Below are 27288 nucleotides of genomic sequence, written 5' to 3'. Positions count from 1 at the left end.
TTTATTCATTAGCACATCACGGTTGTTGCACATGGCATGTGTCTCAAAACATCAAGAGTAATTTCAGATGTAGCGGTGTTCTGCCATTGTTCTTTAAAACCGCTGAGGCCTACCGCGTTGACGAGTTTTCTGTCTTGTTTGATGAGTTGTCTGCAAGATATCCCAGTATTGCCAGATACCTACAGGAGCATGTTCGTTTTGAAATGTGGTCTCGTGCTCATTTTAAAGGAAATCGATATAATATTATGACCACAAACATGTCTGAGTCAGTTAATGCAATGCTCAAAGATGTTCGAGATTACCTTGTCATTGCCCTCTTTAATTTTATATAAGCGAAGATGTCAGAGTGGTTTAATAACAGGCGAGTCTCTCTAGCCGGCCAAACTGTCCTTCAACTTCTAGCCCTCTTCTCATGTTTTTTATTCTTTTTCTGGGCTGAGTACTCTTTGTATTTCCTGCCTTCTTCAGCTCTCGTAAGAAGCTTTTTCCTCACTGGGTAGTGCTCTTTTTTATTTTCTGGAGAGCAGGTATTCTGTGTATTCTCTATGTGTCAAAACAGTTTTTGTCCTCTTTTCTATATTATTGTCCGATTCTCTCTCTTCCTCTTTTTCTCCCCCTGGTGGCTGCCAACTTGTCCTAAGAAAACATTCCCTTCTAGGGCAACACAAGGGCTGAGGTGTCACTGATGATGTGCACAGTGGACCCAAATGACACCTCCTCGGCCAGCTCACACGGATTCCTTTTTGTCTATTTTCTCCAGCTAGTGCGCTGACGTCAATCAGCTGCCAGCTATTCCCAGATTGTTGCCTAAAATGCCGCAGTATTTTAGCCCAGAAATTTCCTGCAAGGTGCGCACACAGCCTTAGTCAGTTTTTCACCTCATTTTACTTCCAAATTACCAACTTTCACTTTAAGAGGAGCAGCAGTACGGAATTAAGCCAAAGTAAGTGCAAACTCTACAAATCTAAATTAAAACACATAATAGACTAGAAAAATCACTCATGGTCACGCAATTTTAAGCTATAAAACCAGTGGATAACTCTAATTTCTTAGAGTTATCACGGGTCGAAGCTTCTAAAACTAAAACATTATTAACGCCAAGTGTAGAAAAAACTCTTCGTGAGAGGCACAACAAAGCGAGATTTCTAAAGGCCAAAAGACTTAATACTGTTGAGTTCCAAGTGACAGGTGGAGAGGCCACTGCAATTGTCAACATTGGAGCGAGGAGTTGCACTTGTCGTGTGTTCGACCTTGAGCAGATACCATGCGAGCATGCAATATCATGTTGTAGAGAAGCAGGAATATCTCTCTATGATTTATGCTCAAAATACTACAGGACAGAAGTTGGGCTCTTGCTACTTCGCAATGGGATATTCTGAATCACGTAAAGGAAGTCCACCTTCTTCCACCACGAGTTGTACCAAAGAGGGGTAGGCCAAAGCAAAAACGCATTCCCAGCATAAGTGAGTTCACACGAAGACAGAACCGATGTGCTAGGTGTGGGCAATATGGACACTATCAGAAGAAATGTAAAAACGCACCGATGTACTCATGAAAAAAAAAATTTGGCGTTATAATGTATTTACACTTATTATATTCAACAGGTTATTATGGCTTTGGGGAAGCTTATATTTATGGGGAAATGCTGCCTAAATTTTTACACAATGATGTTTTTTTTTTTGAAAAACTTCAAACCAGTCCCGAAGATGGCAAAACACGTATTTCATTGTAAAATCAGGGGGGGCACGGGCGTGCGCGCGGGAGGGCACTAGCACGCGCGCGAGGGTGACATGGGCGCGCGCGCGCGGGGTGGCACTAGCGCGCACGCGGTTGGGGCGGGCCTTGGGGCCAAAAAGAGGAGCAGTGCCCCGCCTCCGATTCACGGAACAGACCAAGAACCGACCACCAGACCAAGAAGAGACCAAGAACAGACTAGAACCAACCGAACAGACCAAGAACAGACTAAGAACAGACCAGAACCGATCGAGAACAGACTAAGAATAGACAATTAACAAACTCTAATAAAACATTAAAAACATACATTTTTACATATTTTTTGGGTGTTGTAATTTATAAAATAGAAAAAAAAATTGGCTCCAAAAAAAAACCTAGAACATACTAAGAACAAACTAAGAATAGACCATTAACAAACTCTAATAAAACATTAAAAACATACATTTTTACATATTTTTGACTTTTTGGGTATTAATAAACACTGTAATTTATAAAAGAGAAAAAAAAATTAGCTCAAAAAAAACCTAGAACATACCAAGAACAACAGAGAACAGAATAAGAACCATTTTGGTCTGTTCTTGGTTTTTTCTTTTTTACCAATTTTTTTCTTTTTTATAAATTACAATGGTTATTAATACCTAAAAAATTAAAAAATATGTAAAAATGTATGTTTTTAATGTTTTATTAGAGTTTGTTAATGGTATATTCTTGGTCTATTCTCAGTCGGTTCTGGTCTGTTCTTGGTCTGTTCTTAGTCTGTTCGGTCGGTTCTGGTCGGTTCTTGGTCGGTTCTTGGTCTGTTCAGTCGGTTAATGGTCTGTTTTTGGTCTGGTAGTCGGTTAATGGTCTGGTGGTCGGTTCTTGGTCGGTTCGGTCGGTTAATGGTCTGTTCTTGGTCTGTTCTTAGTCTGTTAATGTTCTGTTCTGGGTCTGGTTGTCGGTTCTTGGTCTGTTTGGTCGGTTAATAATCTGTTCTTCGTCGATGGGAGCCGGAAACGGTGAAAGTGAAATACCACTACTTTTAATGTTATTTTACTTATTCCGTGAATCGGAGGCGAGGCGTGCATGCCAGTGCCCCCCTCGCCTGAACGCGCCCATGTCACCCCGCGCGCGCACCCGTGCCCCCCTTACGCGTGGGCCGGTGTAACCCTCGCGCGCGCGCCAGTGCCCCCCCCCCTGATTTTACAATGAAACACACGTTTTGCCATCTTCGGGACTAGTTCGAAGTTTTTCAAAAAAAAAAAACATCATTGTGTAAAAAGTTGGGTAGCATTTCCCCATAAATATAAGCTTCCCCAAAGCCAAAATAATCTGTTGAATATAATAAGTGTAAATGCATTGCAACGCCAATAATAAAAACATTGCAACACCAATAATGTTTTGTATACATTTTACAACAAGCAAAACAACCAACATTTTATATACTACTCACGGGCCTTTTAAGCTTGTACTCGCTCCAAATTCCGACCGCAAGTTCCAACCGATAAGTTTCTACTTGTTCTTCAGCGAGTTCTTCTAACAAGATTCTGTGGAGAAGGTATTCGATAAATTTGTATGTGAAAAGTCCGCAGTCACCTGTTCTAAGGTCGTGGACCAACCACTTAGGACGAACGATTGGCCACGCATAGTCAAGTTTATCGCCCAGATGGTTAAATAAACCTGTGTACTTCAAGAACTTGGGCATCATGACAGAGATTGGCTCCACGTTTTTTTGCATATGTTGATATCTGTACATCATAATAGCTAAGTCGTACACCTTTATGTTGAATTCAGATAAATCAACATAAAGTGCAACCCAATGTTTCTTCTCAATGTTAAGAGGCATAGTGAAGCCCTACGTGCCATCCCATTTCTAGCAAATTACGCGCTTTTTTCCACAGACATATTCATCCAGGTCGTTGTCAAATGTATACGTTGCCAAGTTCTTTTTGTTAGTGACGAATCGCCCTCTCAATTTCTGGCAAAATACATCATCTAGGATGATAATATCGTTAATGAACTGTCCTTCGTTGGCCTGTGACCTTCTCATAGATAAAAGACCCCATGCCTCGTCAATTTACTGTAGGTCATAAAAAATAAATTCAGTATAATGATAATGGTATAAAAAACAAGACTATAAATTTAGAAACTATGTTGTGATTACTTACATCGTTGAACAGCCATTCACCTGGTTTCAAGATGATCCGGAAGAAGTCCTTCTTCCAATCACCAAAACTGCACTCTATCAGCTTAGAGTATGTACTAATATCAGCGAACCACTTGTTGAAGGCCTCGACAGTATCTTTAAAGGTCCACATATTCTTCCTCACGTTACGCAGGGGATCTGTGTAAGGCAACTCAAAATACTTGATGGGCATTTTAAGTCACTTCTCATTCTTGGATTCAGACTCTGGCTCTGAATGAACCTATGGCTCAAGTTGTTCCTCAGGCTATGGCTGAACCTGTGGCTCAAGTTGTTCCTCATGCTCTGACTATGGCTGTAACTGTTGTTTTGCTAGACATGCTATATTGCCCTTTATTTCTCTAACAGATTGGTCTAGCGAGTTTAACCTCTTGTTGATGGCTTCAAAATGTCTACTATTGTACTCTACCATCCTGTGATAGAGTATGTCAAGTATGTAATCAATAGACATATCATCCTGCGGACGAGGTTGTTGTTGTTGTTGTTGTTGTTGGGAAAGTTGCTGTTGTTGTTGGAGACGAGCCAATTGTTTGGGAGGCTTCGGTTGCTGGACATAGACCATTCTTGCACCAGAGTCCAAAAACGATGCAAGCTGGTCAATCTTTGCATCTTCTTGGTCGGCATAAGGCAGATACAACCTCATGCACATACTATTCATTTCCTCATCAGTGGGATAAAGAATTGGTACGACCATTCCTTGTATATTAAAAGAACATACATTCAATGATTATTTAGGTGGAAACATATTGTAAAAAAAACAAATATGCCTATTTTGTAAAAAAAAAAATACCTATAAAAACATTGTATTTAAACCCTTACCTCGTCACTTTGCATGAGGTCATCTATCTGTTTAACCGCGACCAATGAAACCCGGCGTGCCTCCCATTTGAGGATTCTAGGAAGACGTCCATCAACCATCTTTGCAAACGTGGCGCCGATGGTTGAAAAAGTTTCGAATGCCCAAACCTGCGTTAAACTAATTTTTTTAAGTCTAGTAAAATAAAAAACAAGGTATTATTTACTATAAGGCCATGATTAAAAATTATGCATATAAATGTATGACATACCTGGAAGGCCCAAGAAAACCCGCATATTGAGTAGGTTTCCTTAATGCTCTTATTACGTCATTTTCGAACCCATTTCTGAAATTTCTCTTTCAAGTTCTTCTTTAAAGACCGCAGAGTGCATTCAAAAGACACCCTGCCCCATGGATAGATGTTAAAGAATTCTAAATCATCGACGTAAGACAGCCAATCCAGTGGGACGGTATTCTTCTCGTCCCCATATAGTAATACTTGTGCTAAAAAGTAAATGATAGCAATATTTACTTTATCGCTACCTTTTATCTTGTTCTTTGTGAGCAATTTCTTTAAATCAACAACAATTACTACGTGGGCCTTAAAATGCTCCAACAATCTTATATTCTTTGAAGCTTTCAACACCACATCCGGCTCTGGGATTTCCCCGCAGTTCAATCCAGTGATTAAAGCAAATTCCCTCATTCCGAACCTAGTTGGTTTTCCATTAACCATGAACCACAACTCATGTTTCTTTTCTGTTTCTATCTGCCTTAAAAGCAGATAGTGTGTCAACACTCCAAAATAGATCATATTTTCAGACATCGAAATCAAATGTCCAAAGACAAATTCCTTAAAAATTGGCATTTTCGTTTCAGAGTCTAGATTCTGCCTTATTACCTCCAGGGCCTCGATCTTTGACTTCATAGTGACTTTCACTGGGAAGTACTCCTGCATAGGATCCATGATCATCCTTAGCTGTCTAATCCCAGGAAGTTCATCTGTGTTGTACTTCGGGAGGTCATACTGAAAAAAAAGAAAAAATACATCGATCAGAACTGACCAAGACGACAAAACCAACTAGAATAGACCAAGAACCGATCTCGATCTGACTATAACAAACCGAACCGACCTATAATCGATCCAGAACTGACAGTCCACGACCTAGAACCGTCTGGACAACTTAGAACAGACCAAACCGAATAGAACCGACCGAAGCACCCAAAATTTGACCAAACCGACCAAGAACCGACCAAAATGATCGAACCAACACCAAACCCGATAAGAACCGACCATGACCCGACCGAACCGACCTAAACCTGACAAGAACTTACCAAACCGACCCCAACCGACAAAGAACCAACCGAACTAACCATAAATTCGATAAGAACGGACAGAATCGACCCAAACCGACTTGAACAGACCAAGAACCGACCCGAACCGACCAATAACTAACCTTCCCCCTAGAACCGACCAAAATCGACAAGAATCGACCCCTCCAATAACCGACTTAAAACCGACCTAGAATCGACTACGAACATACCACAGAAGAACCAAAACCGACTATGAGCAGACCAATGTATGCAATTCTTATTTTCTTTTATTAAGTTTTTGTTTTTGCAAAAATGTATAAGAAAAAGTAAAACAAGAATAAAGCCTTAATTTAAATCAGAGAATATTACCTGCGCAGGTTCCGTTGCCTCATCGACAAGTGTTCGGGAAATGGCCGTCTTAGTTGAGGAAGAATAGCTGTTTTGTGATGCCATTTCAGTTGTGAAAGTCGCCAGTTTTTAGTCGGATTTTGGTGAGAATGGTGGTCGGTTTTTAGTGAGAAAGTGGTCGGGTTTTGGTGAATGGGGGTCAGTTTTTGGTGAGTAGTCGGGGTCGGTTTTTGGTCGGTTTTATTGAGTAGGGTGGTCGGTTTTTGGTGAAGAGGCGGTCGGTTTTTGGTGAGGTCGTCGGTGAGAGAGGGTCGGTTTTGTCGGTGAGAGAATGTCGGCGAGAGAGGGTCGGCCGACGATAGAGTCGGCGAGAGAGATCGGAGAGAGAGGATTGGCCGACGAGAAAACGTCGGCAAGAGAGAGAAAACCCAGTGAGAGGAAATCGGTGGTAAGGGTCGGTCGTGAGGTTGGTGACAGATCGGAGAGAAAAACTGGCGGTCGGTGAGAGATCGGAGAGAAAAACCGATGAGAGGGTCGGTCGGTCGTGAGGAGAGTTCAGTCGGAGGGAGAGAGGGTCGAGGGTCAGTCGGTTTGTGAGGGAGAGTTTTTTTGAAATGACCCATACACATGGACTAATAGGACCCATTTTTTGACACGTAAAATACACGTCAATGTTTTTTTGTTATAAAAAAACTGATTTACTTTCTCAATTTCTATTTTGCTCCGGTCTCTTTTATCAAATTTTCTCGCTCTGATAAGTCAAACAAATCGACGATTGATAATACGTCGACGTTTGATCCAGACGATCGATTGGGGGATGTTTTTTGTTGCTAATCTTCGATTGGGGGAAGTTGAGAAGAAGTACGTGGCTTTGTGCCCAAGCAAACGTTTTCATGAAAATAGGGCTCGTGTGCTTGGAGTTTGACGCACGTGACTGGTCAAGAGTCCGCTACGTGTTAACACACAAACCTTCCACGTGTTCGTACATAATTGGTCTTTCTGATTCAGAAAAACGTACATAATGTCCCGGAGACTAGACAATCAGCTCTCCGCTGTATCGGATTTGCAGAGCCGAAAATGGCCGACGGAGAAGAAGATCAGAGGGACGAGAGATCGAGCGGTATCAAAGTGTACGGGCTGCAATTCGTCTACGACGGACAACCGCCACTCTTCGCGGAATTCAACCTCGACATCTCGCCGGGATCTCGATGCCTTCTCGTCGGCGCCAATGGATCTGGTAACCTGATCAATTTACATTTTGTTTGTTTCCCCGAGAATCCGATTTCTCGCTAAAAAGAACTTTCCAAGTGAAGAATTCTCAATTCTTTTGCGGAAAATGAAAAGATTCAGCCTTTTTTTTCTCTCTTTTTCCCCAGGGAAGACGACTTTGCTGAAGATTCTGGCGGGTAAGCATATGGTCGGAGGAAGAGATGTTGTGCAGGTGTTGAATGGCTCGGCTTTTCACGACACTCATCTGGTTTGTAGCGGCGATTTGGCCTATTTGGGAGGATCTTGGAGTAAAACCGTTGGCTCTGTTGTGAGTTCCGTTCTATATTATCTCTAGCTTCTTCGAATTTTTTTTTTCATTTAGGACTGCATAATTTATGTGTTGCAAAGTGCTTCTTCCTTGGATATTGGATATGAAATTGCAGATAAATTCAAGCTTCGTGCTTACTGCTTATAGTGAATCCTAACATAAGCCCCAAATAGATTTGGAATGGTTCAAGTTAGGATTTCAATAAGGCTGAAACTAAGTGCAAGAAACTCAAATGTTGTCAGGTTTCATAAGAATGATACCAGTTTTCTGTTCTGTATTGATTAAAACTTAGTCTCGGCTCAAATGTGTTCTGAAATTGTATTTGTTTTTGCACGCATTCAGGGAGAGATTCCGCTCCAGGGAGACTTCTCTGCTGAACATATGATATTTGGAGGTGAGTGATCAGCTGCTAATCTGTACTGTCTAGTGCGTTTGTTTGTTTCTGTTTATAGTTTTCTCAATTTGATGTCTTAGTACCCAGTTCAAAGTTACTGACACAAATGAATGGGACAATGCACACACACATTTTTCTTTAAGGGTCCGTCTCACTTACTGTTATGGTAAGTTTAAGTTATTACGGTTGGCTATCATATGATAACCACAACCGGCACTAAAGTAAGTGAGCCGAGTCCTTTGTTTGATAGTTTATCTTCTCTCTTCACGGCTATGTTGCATATACTATGACATGCCACCAGTCTTTTTAAAATTGGATGGAATTTTTTGTTTGATGCTAATTAATTATTTCGTGGTTATGTTGCATATGCTATTTCATTACTCACTAGTCTGTTTAAAATTGGATAGAAAGTTTGTTTGGTGGTAATTAAGTATTTAAAATGGCAGTTGAAGGGGCTGATCCTGTTAGGAGGGAGAGGCTTATTGAGCTGCTTGATATTGACCTGCGATGGCGAATGCATAAAGTATCGGATGGGCAGCGGCGTCGTGTCCAAATCTGCATGGGACTTCTTCAACCTTTTAAGGTATAGTGAAAGCATCAATATGCATCAGAACATCACAACATTTGATGGTGGTTATGCAGTATGCACTCTCAACTTCAGGGAATATCCAACAACATCCAGACCAGCATACTAGCATTTTAATCTGTTTCCAACCGTTTTGATGACTTAACAGGTTCTTTTGCATACTAGCATTTTAATCTGTTTCCAACTGTTTTGTTGACTTAACAGGTTCTTTTGCTAGATGAGGTAACAGTCGACTTGGATGTTGTTGCTAGGCTGGACTTACTCAATTTCTTCAAGGAAGAATGTGATGAGGTATTGACTTGCTGCATTTATTATAATATCTACATGCACGAACACATCAGATGTGAGACATGGAGGAACTCATACATGGGGAGACAGTACATGTGCCTGTTAGATCTTGAACATTAACTTTCCCCATTTTCTAGGACAAGACAATGTCATAATGTGATGTTTGGTTGTCTGGTTAAATATTGGGGCCTGCCACATTTTACTCTATAAACTGTTTCCTTCTTGTGGTTGTCGTTTATGTTGTCTTCTTAATTATAGAGAGGAGGGACAATAGTATATGCAACCCATATCTTTGATGGGTTGGAGACATGGGCAACACATCTGGCCTACATCCAAGACGGTGAGCTTAGAAGGGCTGAGAAGTTATCAGAGATTGGCGAGTTGAAGAATTCAGCCAACCTTCTATCTGTTGTTGAGTCGTGGCTCCGTTCTGAAATTAAGCTGGAAAAGAAAAAACCCGTCAACCCTCCTGCTGCCCAAATCCAAAAGACCTCACCTTTTGGTACCTCTCCTTTTGTCTCATCTAGACACATGGCATACTACCGTTGATTTATAGAACAACCTGTTGCAGATAAAACTCTGTTCCAATGTAGTTTTTTGTCTGTGTTTTGTGTAATTCATCTTGTAATTTTCCTTTTAAAAAATGTAGAAATAAGGAAAGCAGTAGTTCAAGCTTAATGATTTCAATTACATATCTCTTACCGACAGTGTCAAATTAGTCGTATCATAAAACCTGAATACTAGAACGTTTGTCTCAATTTGACATTGTACTCAAGCTTATTCTCACTCTATTAGATTGTTCATTTTATTTATTTATTTTGCTAAAAGAAATTCTTGTAGCATGTTGGATATCTTCCTCCTCGTTTTTTTTTTTAATTAAAAAAAAAATTCCTCCTAGCTTTTGATGAGTGTAGTGTACTCCTGCTAGGCATTGTCAATTTTGGTAGTTTTCTTTTGGATAGAAGTTAAGGCAAACAAATGGAGGACCTTGTGTAGATTAAAAAGAGGGTAAGCCATGAGAACCCTGTGGAATGATACTGCATACCAACTGAACCAACGAATTCATATGATTCAACATCCTAATTCCTAATATCTAAAAATGTCATGGTTATATTACCATAAAAACTACCCTTCTCTGTTTTTCATAAATCGACTTTGAGTCATATGGTTTCCTTAGATCCCTCCGTACTTCATACTGTGGGTGTCGCGTCGTTCCCGGCGTAATCATTAGCCAATCAAATTATCCTTAAGATTTTAGCGTATTATCTTAGATAACCCTAGGTACATGTGTCCTTGTAACGCAATCAATCTAGAGAATCATGGTAACTCTTCTCTAGTTTGTAAAGCTGCATATGCCTTATGTTACGACAAAATGTGTACAAGCAGAAGATACTTGGGAAAATAGGGGGCAAAATGAAAGTAAAATTAACAAGTGTCCAAGGCCAAAGTAACCGAGTTAGCATTACTGGAAACACAGTTAGGAATGTCAATGTGTTACAAACTAAACCCAGCTGTCTAATCTTTTTCAACCACTTTCTTCTTGCAGTCACTTTCAGATGGCAATACTTCTCCAACTCTGCTCACAACCACCCATGAAAAAAGCAAACCAAACACTTTTTCCGTTAAAACTAGTTTAGAAAACTGTCCATTTAGGTTGTTGTACCTTGGTTTGAGCGGATTAACTGCACATTTGGAACACAACTACAATTTAAAAAAAAAAAAATGAAAGTTGCAATTTGCATTATATATCTTGTGGTGGAGTCTGGTATGAAATTATGCCCCGTTCACTTCACCGATTCGAGTTTAGAATTTGAGTTTTGCTACAGTAAAAAGTTATCAGAAACAGTCACATCTAGCTTTTTTGCTACAGTAAAAAGCTCTTATATAAAATCATATCTCAACTCAAATTATAAATTCGAATCAACGAAGTAAACGGACCCTAGTAAACAGTTATGCATGCAACCAGGAAACACAACTGCATTACCAAATTGGTGAAATGGAAAAAATTGGATTGAGTCGTCTGAGTACTAAATAGACTTTATACAGAACATCCTTATAATCAAGGTATCATATAAGTATTTCCGAATATTAAACAGCTACTACTAATTAGTTGGTGGCGTTTTTACGAGGAAAAATGCTTGGGAAGTTTTTGTGTCGTGTCCCATTCCTTTTTCTGTTGATGTATACGTTGAAAATGGCCCGGTAATGTCCTTATTGCAAGAAACCTTTCGTCACGGCACTTTAACTTGCCCATGCCGGCTTTGCCTTAGAATAGAGTTAATCTCTGTTTCAAGTATGTGAACAGGTAAACAAAACTACTCATGAACTTCAGTGCATTAGAGATTAACCAATCCACTATTTCAAAATACAATTACTTTATATATGTTGTCATTCTTCGAATTTTTTTTATAAGAAACTTCACAAATATGATGACCAAAAGAATCCACCAATAACTACCAAGTTAAAGGGCATAAAATATGATTGAGGGTATAAATCCCGCAAAATCCAAAACAATGCAATATTTTTTTTTAGGTAAATTGATGTAACTTTTTTTTTTTTTTTGGTTAGTGATGCAAGTAATGTATATATTCCTTCACTTAATCCACCAATCAAGATAACATTTGAAGCGAGTGTAAGTTGTTGCCTGTTTAACCATTTTTTTTTTCCTCTTATTGTTGAAAGAAAACCAAGCAATTATTTTCCTTAAAAAAATAATCAAGCAATTTTTGAGTTGGACATTGATGAGTCATTCTTCGTGTAACTCGACCAAGTAAGCCAAATAAAGGGGATTTACACTTTTGAGTTCCGACTTTTCTTTTTTCCCTTAATCACCGATCAAATGATCATTAAGACAATATTAACTATATAGAAAGAACGGTTAGGCTCATTTAGCTTGATCATTTTCATATATTTTTTCACTTTTGTTTTCTTAATAAACTATATTTTTTTTAAATGATTTATGTAACCATGTTAAAAAAATAAAAAATAAAAACTAGTGTGGGCGCACCGCGCACGTCCAAAAGGACGTGCAACGAGGGTCTTTGGACGCGCAACGAGGCTCTTTTTTTTTTTTTTGAGGTGCGCAATGCGCACACAAGCGCAGAACGTGAAAGCCGGCGCCCAAACGAATCTTCTCGGATCAATTTCTCGTGAGATCCAACGCATCAACAAATAATGTAAGCTGAAAATGGATTTTTGAGCACAAAAAAGGGGGAAAAAAAAAATCGGAGGGAAGGGAAGGAAGGATATATAATAGATATCAGATATAACTATAAATATGGAGGGAGTTGTCCTTGTGGCTCTGTGTACGATACCGAAGGAGAGAATCGCGCGCACAACAAGAAAAGCAAACTAGTCATCGGAGTTTCTTTAACACCACCTCCCCACCGCAAATGCCGTTCTGACCTTCATCCTTTCTCTTTCTCTCTCTAGGGTTTACCGGATCTCATTCCTTTTCTTGCCGAATTCTCAGTCGCCGAAAACGAAGAATTTTCAGCATCTGCGATTTGTTCTGCTGCAAATTGCTCTCGGAACTCGGAGAACTTTCGGTTTCATCGCATAGGTATTTCTCTTGATCGCGAAAGTTCTTGATCATGATGAAATTTTCCGGATTTTCTGTTTAGTTTTTGAATTTGGAATGGAAAGCGAAGAAAATGCGGCGATGTATTTAGATTTAAGTATTTATTTGGCTTTAATTTGTGCGTGTTTTTGCGGATGTCAATGCAGATTGGCATGCAATTGAACGTAGTCTGCGATGTTGAGGCGTTGAATCGGTCCTAAAGGGATGAGATTTCTCTTCGTTGACATAACCATTACTGGTTAGAAAGCAGAGGAAATGGATTCGGCGAGAAGTTGGTTTCATAAACTTCAACCTCGCGAAAAGCTGAGGGCTTCAACGAAGAAGAAGGAGCCTTGCTCTGGAGATAACGGTGAATCGAATCCGCAAATGGATGAGGAAGCGCTCTCCAATATCACAAAGCAGAAAGTTGCGGCGGCGAAGCAGTACATCGAGAATCACTACAAGGAGCAAATGAAAAATCTTCACGAGAGGAAAGAACGGTACGTCTAGTTCTTAGTTTGTTTCCAGATTATTATTATTTTTAATTTGTTGCAACATCGGTTTTTATATTTCATAGAAATATTTCTTCTTAAGCAGGTTTCTTTCTTCAATTCTTTTCTTGCATTTGGATGGAAGAGTTATTTCTTTTCTTTCCTTCTCTTTTCTCTCTCTCTCTCTCTTTACTGACTCTTTGCAACATGAATCTGTTTATGGTTTCGGTGGTTTTCCAATCAATATTAAAAAAATTTTAGTGTATGTAATGAAGTGGCTTTTAAATTATTTATTTATTTATTTTACTATCAACCTAAATTTTTCGGCTAAAGTTCTTTCTTGTTTTTTTTTTTTAAATAAAATAAAATAAAATTTAACTACTTTTGGATAGCTTTATTTGATGAGCTGTTTCGTAAGTTTAAAAAAATCCTTGGCATTTCTAACCAAAAAAAAAAAAAGAAAAAAAACCTCTATCTCACGGATGCACCAACTAGATTTGTTATTAGAGTGTCTCTTTTCTTAATTGTACTTCTGCTTCTTTTTGAAGTGTTGTTATCATCATTATATATTTAAGTTAAAGATCAATTGTTTAGGCTCTTGCCCCTTGCTATAAGTAGTTATTGTGCTTGCCGTATTTGTATATGCGAAAATTATTAGACCCGGAACTCTCTAATTCATCTCTGGTTGAGCCAATGACATAGAGTTATTCATCTAACAACATGCTCTGTAAATAGGATCCTTACCCTAGTAATGCGTGATGTTTGATGGAAACAACATTTTCACTATACTTTTTGTATAACAGACGAAATATTTTGGAAAAAAAATTGGCTGATGCTGATGTCTCTGAGGAAGACCAAAACAACCTTCTTAAATTCTTGGAGAAGAAGGAGACTGAATATATGCGCCTTCAAAGGCACAAAATGGGAGCTGATGATTTTGAGCTATTGACAATGATTGGCAAGGGTGCATTTGGAGAGGTACAAACTTTTGTTCAAGATTATATGTTACTTTGTCCCATTTATTTTGTTTGTTCGAATGTACTCATACTTTTCTTGTTATATTTATATTGGTAAGTAGTCGTAGGTTATTGTACTCCAGAATTGTGCTTCCATAGTCATATTGCATTTGCTAGGTTTGTAATGTATTTTTAACATGGCTCTGTTGGCCAGGTTCGTATCTGTCGGGAAAAGACAACTGGTCAAGTATATGCAATGAAAAAGCTCAAGAAATCAGAAATGCTTCGCAGGGGTCAGGTATACATTTAATGGGTCTTCACATTTTTGCGGTCTTGCGGGAATTATTTTCTCATTGTGTTCTTTTTCTTTAGGTTGAGCATGTGAAAGCTGAAAGAAATCTGCTTGCTGAGGTTGACAGCAATTACATCGTCAAACTCTATTGTTCTTTTCAAGATGATGAGTATCTTTATCTCATTATGGAATATCTACCGGGAGGAGATATGATGACTTTACTTATGAGAAAGGATACTTTGACAGAAGATGAAGCTCGATTTTATATTGCAGAAACTATTCTGGCAATTGAATCAATTCACAAGCACAATTACATTCATAGGTTTGTGGATATTCGTCTCATTATTACATTTTTATGTGATTTAAATGATTTGTCTCCGATTGGAGATCAAAGATTAACCTTATTGGTGATATTTATCGATCTGAAAAAAAAGGGACCTTATTGGTGTATCTTTTGCAGGGATATTAAGCCCGATAATTTGCTACTTGATCGATATGGGCATTTGAGACTGTCTGATTTTGGACTATGTAAACCACTAGACTGCAGTAAAATCCAAGAAGGGGATTTTTCAATAGGGAACAATCAGAATGGAGTTACACAAAGTGATCAGCACCCTTCTGCTCCAAAACGCACGCAGCAAGAACAACTGCAACATTGGCAGAAGAACAGGAGGATGCTAGTAAGTTCTCTACCTTTTATACGCAATTCTCCTTTTTGTTTATTGTCAAATCTGGTTCCGAAAATGTAAGCAAGGGGAAAATTTCCTTTTTCTTTTAAAAAAATCTGTATGTGGTAGCACTTTTATAATACTTGGTTTCTTTAATTAAATTATTTGGGCACTGCAGGCTTATTCCACTGTTGGTACGCCAGACTATATTGCTCCAGAGGTGCTGTTGAAAAAGGGTTATGGTATGGAATGTGATTGGTACGTAGTTATTCTTTTTGGGTGTTGTACAGTTTGAGCTGTTGCTTTTTTGTCGATGACAAATTAGTTCCACTATCTTTTGGTACAGAATTCCCTGTCTGTTTACCTGCATGTTTCTCATTCTTTTGGGTTTTCAACACCCAGACTTTTTATTTTTACTACCTTGTCCATTATGATGGAAGTATTTGTTAAGAGCTTTCTGGGTTTCAATTTTGTGGACGACCAATCAATTTATCCGATATTTATGGATGTATGGGGTGACAGAGATATGAAATTTCCTGATATGTAGGTGGTCACTTGGTGCTATTATGTATGAAATGCTAGTGGGTTACCCGCCTTTCTATTCTGATGATCCAATGTCAACCTGCAGGAAGGTAAACTAATAAGTTAGTAACATATCAATTATTTCGAGTCTGTGTTGAGGCCCTGTTCATTTCACCGATTCGAGTTTTGCTACAGTAAAAAGCTCTCAGAAACAGTCACATTTAACTTTTTTGCTACAATAAAAAGCTCTCACATAAAATTGCATCTCAACTCGAATCACCGAACTAAACGGTTCTTTGTTCTGCAATTTCTTGGCCGAAGTTTGTTCTATTATCATCCCATCGCCCTGGAGAAGATAGTGAATCAGAAAATGTCCAGTTGCACAATAACATGTTATCCCTTCTTTGTTCATTTCCAGATAGTTAATTGGAGAACTCACTTGAAGTTTCCTGAAGAAGCAAAGCTATCTCCAGAGGCAAAAGACCTTATTACTAAACTCTTGTGTAATGTCAACCAGAGGCTGGGATCAAGAGGAGCAGACGAAATAAAGGTGTTGTATGGTGTGTCCTGTTCTAGATTCTTATAGTTTATTTCCACAAACTAGTAGCATATAATTGAAATTACCTTGGTGTTGATGCCTTTATCAGGTTCATTGTTGGTTTAGAGATGTTGAATGGGACAAGCTCTATCAGATGGAAGCTGCATTTATTCCTGAGGTCAATGGTGAATTGGATACCCAAAATTTTGAAAAGTTTGAAGAGGTACTGACGCCCTTTCCTTGGCAATCTGTTATGCTATAATGCTGCAGCAAGTCATTTTGCTTACAAGTTGTGGTAATTTTTCCTTTTTGCTTATTTTGGGTTTGGCAGGCGGAAAGTCAAACACAAACTTCATCCAAAAGTGGTCCTTGGAGAAAAGTAAGCTTACAAGTCTTATTTGCTCGGCTATTGCCTATTACATATATGTGCACTTTTATTCTCAGGGCATTATCATTTAATCTTTAACATGACCCATGAGGCAGCATTTCACATTGACTCTGGTTCTCTGGCAAGATACACACTATGATATTCATCATAAAGGAACTCCTATTAAATATGGTTTCGTATCTCTTTATGACGAAAATTAGTCTGTACCTTTCTGGAAAACTGCCAGCCTTTGTAATGGCTTTCCGTTTTCAAAATTGTTTATTTTTGCTGATGAATGTATTTTTAAGTTTTACTTTTGGTAAAGTATTTTATCTTTCTCCTTTTCTTTTTTGTTATTCTATTCTGCAGATGCTCTCTTCCAAGGACCTCAATTTTGTGGGGTACACGTATAAAAATTTTGAAATCATCAACGATTATCAAGTGCCTGGGATGGGTGTGTCTCCTTCTTATCATTTCCTATTGCTCTCTTATTTTCCTTTGTGCTAATATTTCGGTAGCCTACTGAACATGGAAGAGTTTGTCTTGTGTTGGGAAGCCTAAAATACTTGCAAGATTTAGAAGGTGATGCACACACTAATTACAGAGTAAAGAGAAAAGAAACTGAATGCTTTATGAAGTATTTCATTAAATTCTATAAAGAGATCAGAAAATCCACATCCTTGACATAAAACATTGAATAACTCGTATTTTTATAACTGCAGTGATTCAATTTCGAGTTGCTAGTGGGAGAACTAGTTTGATTGACGGATTCATTTTTTTTTTCTCTCCCTCTGTAGCTGAGCTGAAGAAGAAAAGCAACAAACCAAAGAGGCCGTCTATCAAAGCCCTTTTTGGTAGGTTAATAACTGTCTCCATTCATTGTGGCCTGAAAGAATATGTACATTTTCTTCAGTGGTGAATCTTACTATTTCTATTCGTCTATATTTTAACTACCCGCCAAGGTAAATAGAAATGTTTTGCCCCCTTCTCTCACCTTTTTAGATGAACTTGCGACAGATGGTGATTCGGAGTCTTCGGAGGCATCAGATACGCCTCCAACTAATCAACATGTGCAAGGCAGCTTTTTGAACCTCTTGCCTCCCCAATTAGAAGTATCCGAGGAGCTGAACGACTCCTAATCCCGTCAATCTATCTGATGGACTAGGAGCTTGTTTGTCTCGAACTTGACCTTCACACGCCGCTCACTTGTAATTCTTGATGCTGCCTTCCACGCCCGAATTTTTCCTTTTCAGTGGCTACATCAGCAAGTAAAACTTTTGAAGTTTGAATGCCAAAGGCTCATCAAAGCCTGATCAACAGAGGTGCTGGTTTTTGAAGCATCGGTTTAGCATTGACTCTATGGGAGAAAGGGTCCTGTAAGTCTAATAAAAAAAAAAAAAAAAATCTAATTTTGTAATTCGTTCACTAATGATATGTTCTGTTTTCTGTTTCCTCTTTTCCTTATTCTTCCAACTCACGAAATGGTGTACAAAGATGTCCAAACTCATATCATGTATACTTTACTCCAATTCTATAATAACAAGGCCATTTAATATTAGCAAAATAGGGATTTGCTTGTGCCACTTTCTTATCATATACACAAATAACAGCACCAACTTCAATCCCAGTTCCCAATATATGCAAGAGTGTGGCTTGTATAATTCGTCGAGCATTTGGACAGTAAGCCGTTTGGACCTGGCCCGAGCCCAGCCAGCTATTTGATGAAAGCTTTTTTTTTTCCCCCTCTTTTTTCTTTTGAGGCAGAAAACAAAATGTTTAATTACCGACAGATTGATTGTGTTATCAACATAGTACTGTTGGGACAGGCGCAGTGATGCGACGTGGGACTGGGGATTGTCGGGGAAAGTCTAGTCCCTTTCGGATATCCAGTAATTGCATATGGTCATGTTACTTCCCAAATTCACTGTCTGTTTGTTTTGTTTTGGTATGGTTTGGTTTGGTTTGGTTTGGTTTGGTTAGTTTCATCTCTCGTCTGGATTCTTCAACTCTAGGTTCCGTGTAGTACTTGTTCCTTCACGATTATATGATAAGGTATGACTCAGATGACAATAGTTATTTTTATCTAATTTCCTTAAATTATTACGATGTGATTCACTGTTTAAAACTATATTTCATTGATAGAATATTATTTCTTACCTTACTACAAATCCCCCCTCCGTCCTAAAATATGATAGTTCTGCGGTACATTTGTGAGAGAACGTTTTCGTGTCGTATGATGCATTATTTCAAAGGAGTCATTTATAGATTTGACCTTTGAAAATTTACGTCTACAGTTTCAATGGACCCCAGTGTAACGCTTCGAATAACATTAGACGTGTTTAGAATTCGTTCTAAAATAATTTTATTTTTTATATGAAAATAAAAATAAAAACATTTTCAATCTCAGACAGAAATTATTTTTAAAAATGCATTTGGTAGTTTTATCAATATATTGTTTTTAGTATAAAAAATTCATTAATGCTTCTCTTTCTCTTTGCTCGAGATAGGAGAAAATAAAAACAAAAAATGAAAAACGACTAAAATTCATTTTTCATTTCTCTCTCATTTTATACTAAACCAAAAAATCATTTTTATTTTTATTTTTTATCTTTATTGCGCCAAACACCGTTTTGAAAACGTTTCCATTTTTTTTTCAAAAAATGTGAAAAATAAAAATGAGATCAATTCTAAATACTTCCATTGTTTTACTCGTACATTTGAAAGGGAGATTCGTGCCATGGTTCGTAGTTCGTTACAGTATTTTCTCTCATAAAATATACACATAAAACGAAAATAATTTTAAATCATGGTCGGTGGAAGTTGGGGGGGTTCTCAATCACCTCTTCTGATTCTAACCCACTAGGTTCATTCTAACCCACTAGGTTCATTTTGGGCTTCCAAACACAGATTCAGCCTTGTCCTAGGATTTGAATCTCCCAATCCACCAACCAAACACGTACTCGTGCATTTGGAAAGGAGATTCGTGTCATGATTCGTGGTACGTTACAGTATTTTCTCTCATAAAAGATACACGTAAAATAAAAATAATTCTGAATCTATAAACTAAAATGTTTGTGCTGAACAACAAAAGTTACTAGTGTAATTCTCTTTTCCTTGCTAGTTGCTCCTAGATAATGTTGATCAATGGTGATAGCGATAATGTTTCAGGTTGTCGAGTTTATTTTTATTTTTATTTTTCCTGGAAGCAGTAAGTCATCCAAAAGACGTCATCTCTTGCGGTTGAGTTAGCGACCATAGTATTAGCAACACATAATCAGATGTTTTTCTTATTATTTTGTTAGAAAGTAGAAAGGCACAGAGATTTTGTAGGATGAATGACAATTTGCCGAATTGGAATCTCATTTGACAAAGAATGTACTCTCTGTATATGGCTCCTCCTTGCGTAATCCTGTGGGCCCATATTAAATGACAAATGACTGCCACTTGTCGCATCATTCTTATTTATGACAAATTAATTAATGTCACCATTTGCTTGTGTAACCTTCTTTATATGACTTTCTGATGTTAATTATTGAGCCAATGGATTTACGTATAGATAAGTTAGCAGACACAAGTGGACAAGCTTAATTTCCCAGACTAGAAATATCTTCACATTATTAACAATAGTAGATTATGTGGCTTTGAACTGGAAGACCAAAAAAATGAAAGGAAAAAAAGATGGGTAAATCACCCCAATCTGTAGTAATATTGTAAAGGAGATGTTGGTTTTTGATCTTAAACAATGCGATATTTTGATTATTTGCTAGCTAATTGTAAGGTTAAAAGGGTTATCTTAAATTTTATGTTCCCGTGTAATAATGAATTGAAGAATATTTTTACACCAATTATTTGGCGGGGTGTAGAGGTGAAAGTTTAGACGGGAAATTTTAGGCTGGATCTGCTCTAAAAAAGAGATGGTTTGCCTAGTCCGATCCTAAGTCTAAAAAGTTTAAGGTTGGCCTGATCTGGCCTATAATTTTATAAAGTATTTTTTTTTAAATCTTTAAAAATATGATGTTCAAACCGGGCCGAAGAGAGGGTCAACCTAGCCCAGTCATAAACTCAAAAAATTTAACATCGGCCTGGCCCGGCACGGACTGACAATAACGGGTCTCGAGCCGGCCCGTTTAACCCAGCCCAAACTTACATCGGGTGGTAAGTTCTCTATACTAAGGTTTTAAATTTAAATATAATTAGGGCGTAGGCAATCCTTTAGGTATAGGGTTGTACATAAACTCGAGCAACCTGCAAACCCAACCCAACCCGAAAAAGGCAACTTGTAGTATTATTTTTTATTTTTTAGCCCAATAAATGTCTGGCCCGAGGTGTTTTGGGTGGTTTGTAGGTTGAGCCTATAATAACTAGCATACCCTTACCCAACCCGCACAAACATGCCTGATAAGGAGTCTATGAGTGTGGACTGATAAGGATGGTTGTTGTTGCAGTGCTTGTTTTGAATGGATTTGAATTAAGCCTCTAATTTATGTTTGCTTTATGTTTGATGTTGGATGGACTACTTTACTTCATGTTTGATGTTAGATTGAACTTTGAATTGTTATCTATTTGATGATAGACTAATCAGTATTATTTCTATTTGATAATGAACTTTGAATGTTGGAGTTATATTTGATTATCAGTATTATTTTTATTTGAATATCAGTATTATTTGATGATGAACTTTAAATGTTGAAGTTATTATTTCTATTTGATGATAAACTTTGAATGTTAGATTAAATTTTAATTTTTTAAATGATGAATCTGACCACTCAACTCACTCCGCCCCGCCCTAACCTAATCTAAATATCATTGAGTTGTGAAATTAATTTAATATTATTAAGATTAAATATGTACAACTCACACTTTTTAAGACAAAACAAAAAAAAAATCTTACTCTGCACCAACTCATCAACTCATGTGCAGTCCTAATTACCTACTTCATAACTTTTTTTCTTTGTCGAAAGAAATTGAAGAACATTTCAAGCGAGACGGCGAGACAGGTTGAGACTTGAGACCAGAACAATAAACCCAAAACCTTTTGGTTACTTTGAGGGTTTAGCTATATCTACTTTCTGTTGTGGGTGAAAAGCGGATTTGACGCTTTGACTCGATCAAAGACGGTTGCTTTTATCTGTGTTTGTCTTATTATATATCCACACACATAATTAGATAACTCTTAAACTATCAACCAGTGAAGATCTTTCCTTGCCCAAGTTGCTACATTTTATAACAGCGAAAGCATAATATAATGCTGTCCAATTGTAATTAGATGAATTCAATTATATTAAACTAAGTTCCAAATTAGAGTTGTATATTATGTTATATCATATCATATAAATATGTTTATTATATACCACTACCAGCCAATTGGTATTGGACACTTTGAGATCGAGAAAAGTTCCAAGTTTATAACCGGTTATCATATCCAGTCTAGATATATATGCCAAAGTTTCTTCAAAAGACGGGACATGTGTGTGTGTATATATATATATATATATGTATGTATGTATATATAGATCAGCAAGGAAAATAAGAAAGTATAATTTATTCAGAGGAACTATCACTAACAGTAGAAAGTTTTTGATTTTGATGTCAAAAACTTTCTACTGTTGGTGATAGTTCCTCTGAATAAATTATACTTTCTTATTTTCCTTGCTGATCTATATATACATACATATACATATATATATATATATATATATTGTATAGTGGGTTAGTTGCTCTTTCCACGTCCGGATACGTATTTTCTATTTTTGGATCAATTCTATTTCTTTTTTTTTTCCCTCCTGTATGAATGCCTGACTTGTATACCTTTAAAATATAGTCCAAAATATGAGAATACACACATAACATATTATGCATATTTCTCAGTTAAGTAATGAAAAAATCACTACCAAACCATTAGCAAAAACAAAAACAAAAACAAAAAAAAAACAAAAAGAAAAAGAAAAAATCACTACCAAACTGACGTGGGTTAGTAATATATTTTGTCTCCTCGTTTTTCATCCTTTTCTGTATGTCTTCGCTATGCCGGCGATCCTCAATCGGTTCCTAAACAAGTGGCCAAATTCTGTAATGTCACATACTTTAATACTTTTGAATTTAGTCCAAAGAGTAGGAATTGTCTCATTTCTTCCCCTGTATAATTTAAAGTGCTTAAAATTTTTCTTTTTTTAAGTTACAATTTTAGTAATTCTGCTATTGAGACGTCAATTTTTTTAGTTTTAATTTCATGTTGATCATGAAACTAGCTAGTTAGCAAAAGCAATCTTTTAATGATTTTAATTACATGTGGATCACCAGATGAGAATGTGTGATTAAAACCGTTAAAAATTAACGCATCAATGATAGAATTAATTTATGATATACTTTGGGAGAGTTCTAACTTTTACGCCATTTTGAGTCATAGCTAAGGAGCAAAGTCAAACAACAATTCTTCCTTAGGCAAATTTAAAATTAAGCAAAAGTTTAATTTCTTTGGTCATTATTAATTAACTATCCATATTATTGCTGAAACCCTCACATTTAAAAATGGCTCGAAACCCTCATTAACACCCTCCCACTCCCATCATCTTCTGCCCTAATTTCTCTCTTAACTTTCAATTTCTCAATCCTCTTTCCCACTTATGAAAGCAGGTTTCGAAACTGTTAATCATGGGAGTACTTTGGATCATCCCATGACCATGATCCAAACCCACGAACCTTGGAATATCAGCTCAAACGTCCGACCATGCCTAAACTTAAACAAAAGAAACGAGCTCTCCGAGTGGGTCGAACAAATCACCAAACAACTCATCGACGACGACGATGACGAAAACGACAACGAAGCCAACACCTTTCCCACCTCGAACGACAACAACAATAATATTATCAAGTACCATCATGTTAAATATGACCATGATCACTGCTTGAGCCTGATGACCCTCCTATTCGAGTCCGCCGTCGCGATATCTGTCGATAACTTCGTCGAGGCCCGCCGCCTCCTCCTCGAGCTCTCCGAGACCGCTTCCCCCTACGCGCCGTCGTGCGCCGAGCGCGTGGTGGCCTACTTCGCCCAAGCCATGTCCACCCGAGTCATCAACACAAGCCTAGGCGTTCCCTATCACGACGTGACCAAAAATCTCTATGCTAATTATCGAAATTACCAAAACACCCTCCTCCGCAATTCCTTCCAAGCATTCAACGACGTCGCTCCGTTCCTCAAATTCGCCCACTTCACCTCCAACCAAGCCATCCTCGAGGCCTTCCACGGCCAACCATTCGTCCACGTAATCGACCTCGACTTCCTCCACGTGGGCCTCTTCCAGTGGCCCGCGCTCCTTCACGCCCTCGCCACGCGCCCCGAGGGCCCGCCCTCGCACGTACGCCTCACCGCCCTCGCCGCCTCAAGTGACCACCTCTCCGACGCTGCAAAAAATCTCTCCGGTTTCGCGAAGCGCCTTGGGATCTCTTTCGAGTTCAACCCGGTCGGCTCAGACACAGACTTTTCGGATCTCCGGGTCCGGATCCGTCGGGTTGTCGACGAACGTGAAGCCCTAGCTGTGCATTGGCTCCGGCACCACCTGTACGAGGCGAACGGATCGGAGTGGAAGACGATGAGGCTTGTCGAAGAATTGCGGCCGAGGATTTTGACTCTGGTGGAGCAAGACATGTCGTGGCATGGGGGGTCGTTCTTGGACCGGTTTGTCGGGTCGCTCCATTACTATTCGACGCTGTCTGATGCTCTAGGGGCTTGTTTGGGGACCGATGATTTGAAAAGGAATGAGGTGGAGAGTGGCGTGGTTTATAGGGAAATAAGCAACGTGTTGGGGGTCGCTGGGAGGAGCGGATCAGGAGAGGAGATTAAGATTGGCAGTTGGAGGAGGGAGATGGCGGCGAGGGGGTGTCTGGCACAGGTGGCGATGAGCGCCAACGCCGCGGCGCAGGCGCAGTTGATAGTGAACATGTTTGGGGGCGGCGGCGGTGGATATAGGGTGGTGCAAGGGGATGGGACGCTTAGGCTTGGGTGGAAGGAGACCAGCTTGTATACTGTCTCTGCATGGACTTCATGTACCTACAATGTTTTTAGATAGAAAGTTCTTATTATTAAAAAAAAAATACTTTGAATTGTGTCGTGTTAAGCACCACAATTCGCGTTTTTAATGTGGTACCTATTTTCTATTAGCATTTACTGTTGATAAGTGATACCTCCCTTAGCATTGTTCCTCATCATTCATGCGTTGCTTTTTTTTTTTTTTTTGGGTTTGTGTGTTTTTTTTTTTGGTGGCATACAATATGGTGATTGTGCACAAAGGATTAAAAATGCTAAATACTTTAAATTTTGTAGGAATTGTTTGTAAGTTTTTACAAATTTAGAGTCAATCGATATATATATGTGAATTTGATCAGATCGATATTTCATTAGCTCAAAGTGTTGTCTTTTTTTTTTTTAGTCAATTAAATGAAAACTTGTTTAAGTGAAGCTATGTGAGTTTGTAAATCATAGGCTTCGTCGCGGTTGCAGGTCAGCCTCACTCTAAATTTACACTTATAATATAATTTAGTTTTGAAGCTAAGAGTAATTTGAATTCCATAAATTTCTAATTTTTTTGGTCGCTGTTGACAACTTGAAGCAACAACAAAATATAAAAGTTGAAGATCTTTAGCAACGATTTTTTATGGCAGCTAAAATTTTCCCACAACTGCAGAATAACAGAAGAGTCCTAGGCGAGAGTGATAGCATTTTGAGACAATAAATCTCCATGTAATAGTACTGATGATAGTGTTGTGGTAAGTAACAGTTAAGGCAATATGGTTAGGCGGGGGTGTCTTACTCAGACAGTACCTTCTATAGTAGTATTTGTGGTTATGGATCTAGTTTGGATGGTATACTATTTATACACATTCTTGAACGAACAAGTGGACCGCTCTTAAGATTCTTTTTAAACTGCGTTTGGAATAAAGATTCGTGCTATAATTCGGATCATAGTTCATGACTCGTTATAATGTTTTTTCTCGTAAAAAATACACGTAAATTGAGAATGGTTCTAAATCATGATTCTGAATTCATAAACTAAACGTCTACTAATCCATGATCTTAATGATCTACCATAATCTAAAAATATAAATTTCTCTTAAAAAATTATCATCTTTTTTGTGGATAAGAAAGTGGAAGAAAATTGAGTGAAAGAAAACAAAGAGAAAAACCATAGAGATTCGAGCATAACGTTGTCTAGTATTGGCTTATGTATATGACATGCATGTGATTGTCCATATAAGGTTACAAGAACACTATATCGTTTTGTGCAAGATAGGAAATTAAATAAAAAAAAATTTAAAAATAAAGAAAGAAAGAGTATTCGCACTTCAAGCAATGTTGCCGGATTTATGTCAGATAGGGAGACACTTGAGTTCAGCTTTGGATTCTCTCAAATGAGTCATAAGAAACCTTTCTTATCAAAGGTGACCACATAGATCTCAGGGAATCTAAAGGAGGCCCAAAATCCAAATGTAATTAATTCAGAAAATATGTAGTGCGTGAAAAAAGGAGAAGGAGTGAAATAGTATAATTGTAGGAGTGATTAATAAATTATAGTATAATTTTTAAAAATACGTAATTTATAGTATAATTTAATATTTTAAGTTTTTAATAATATTAAAAATTTAAAAATATCTCTCACATTTTCACCTCTCTTTTTTTCTTTCCCTCCTCTAGTCCACAGTGGCAGTGACCGACGACTGTCGTCACCAATTAGTAAATATCATATTTATCAGTAAATACTGAATTTATTATATTTATCTAAAATTTAACATAAATATCATATTTATCGATAAATATCATATTTATTGGTAAATATTATATTTAATTTTAAAAAAATTTAGCGACCGGCTCCGACGATTAGTAATTACCGTATTTACCGGTAGATTATAAACACATTCAAAATACACAAACTCAAACAGACTCAGATTTAAGAAAACCACAAACTCAACCAAATATTAGAATCACAAACTCAGGGCCCGTTTAGTTCGCTGATTCGAATTGAGATGTGATTTTATGTGAGTGATTTTTATTGTAGCAAAAAAATTAGATGTGATTGTTTCTGAGAGTTTTTTATTATAACAAAACTCGAATTTAAAATTTGAATCAGTGAAATGAACGGGGCCTCAGATTATCTACAAAAATCACCAGCAAAACCATGACCGATCCACGACAGATCTAAACACTGGTTGTCGATTTGAAATTTACCGTTCATGACAAAACTCCATCGGAGAAAAGGGTTGCATATCTCAATATGTGATCTCAGTCGGAGATCACGGCGACAGAGATCATCATCTCTCCGATTGCAAAAGTGGAGAGAGAACGACGCCACAACAGTTCGAGAGTAAGACGTCTTGACGAATTCTTGCGAGGAATGACGATTCCCGATCTTCCACGACTGAGATTGGGAACGACGGCAACAACGACTATCACGAAGAGATAGAGAGAGAACAACGCCACGAGAGAGAAATGAAGGGCTTGCTCAGTTGTATTTTGTAGTTATGGTGACTTGAGTGTAGATATTGAGTTGAATTTGAGTTATAATTTGAGTTGATGTTGTAATTTGAATTTGTGTTTGGATGTGCACATTTGAATTATGATTTGAATTGAGAATATATTTGAGTTTGTATTTGAGTGGGTCAAAACTTGAATTTGTATTTAGATAGTATTTTAATAAAAACTCAATGGTGATGAAAAATTTT

General features: G+C 37.8%; 3 protein-coding genes across 4 annotated transcripts; all 3 read left to right on the top strand.

Annotated features, from left to right (window-relative positions):
* Positions 1–7436: 7436 nt before the first annotated feature.
* LOC21389103 (ABC transporter I family member 19) lies at positions 7437–9991 on the top strand. The gene is made up of 6 exons (XM_010103104.2): positions 7437–7611; positions 7751–7911; positions 8254–8305; positions 8752–8888; positions 9096–9182; positions 9438–9991. The coding sequence occupies exons 1-6, from the start codon at positions 7452–7454 to the stop codon at positions 9726–9728; spliced, it is 888 nt and encodes a 295-aa protein (XP_010101406.1). The 5' UTR covers positions 7437–7451; the 3' UTR covers positions 9729–9991.
* Positions 9992–12309: 2318 nt separating this feature from the next.
* Positions 12310–18274, top strand: LOC21389102 (serine/threonine-protein kinase tricorner). 2 transcript variants are annotated; one of them, XM_024168905.1, is made up of 14 exons: positions 12310–12741; positions 12906–13238; positions 14033–14207; positions 14400–14483; positions 14558–14799; positions 14938–15157; positions 15324–15403; positions 15693–15777; positions 16086–16217; positions 16315–16428; positions 16537–16584; positions 16942–17026; positions 17295–17426; positions 17590–18274. In XM_024168905.1, the coding sequence occupies exons 2-14, from the start codon at positions 13015–13017 to the stop codon at positions 17709–17711; spliced, it is 1743 nt and encodes a 580-aa protein (XP_024024673.1). In that variant the 5' UTR covers positions 12310–12741; positions 12906–13014; the 3' UTR covers positions 17712–18274. The 2 variants fall into 2 exon arrangements, with proteins under 2 accessions (XP_024024673.1, XP_024024674.1); XM_024168906.1 differs by having other exon boundaries at positions 17370–17426; positions 17590–18272.
* A 4836-nt stretch (positions 18275–23110) lies between these two features.
* LOC21389101 (scarecrow-like protein 23) lies at positions 23111–24641 on the top strand. Its single transcript, XM_010103102.2, has one exon. The coding sequence runs from the start codon at positions 23196–23198 to the stop codon at positions 24639–24641; it is 1446 nt and encodes a 481-aa protein (XP_010101404.1). The 5' UTR covers positions 23111–23195.
* Positions 24642–27288: the final 2647 nt, after the last annotated feature.

This window comes from Morus notabilis, unplaced genomic scaffold, assembly GCF_000414095.1.
Source record: "Morus notabilis unplaced genomic scaffold, ASM41409v2 Scaffold1293, whole genome shotgun sequence".
NCBI lineage: Eukaryota > Viridiplantae > Streptophyta > Magnoliopsida > Rosales > Moraceae > Morus > Morus notabilis.
The sequence above is the reverse complement of the archived record's forward strand: the minus strand, read 5'-3'. Positions and strand labels throughout refer to the sequence as shown.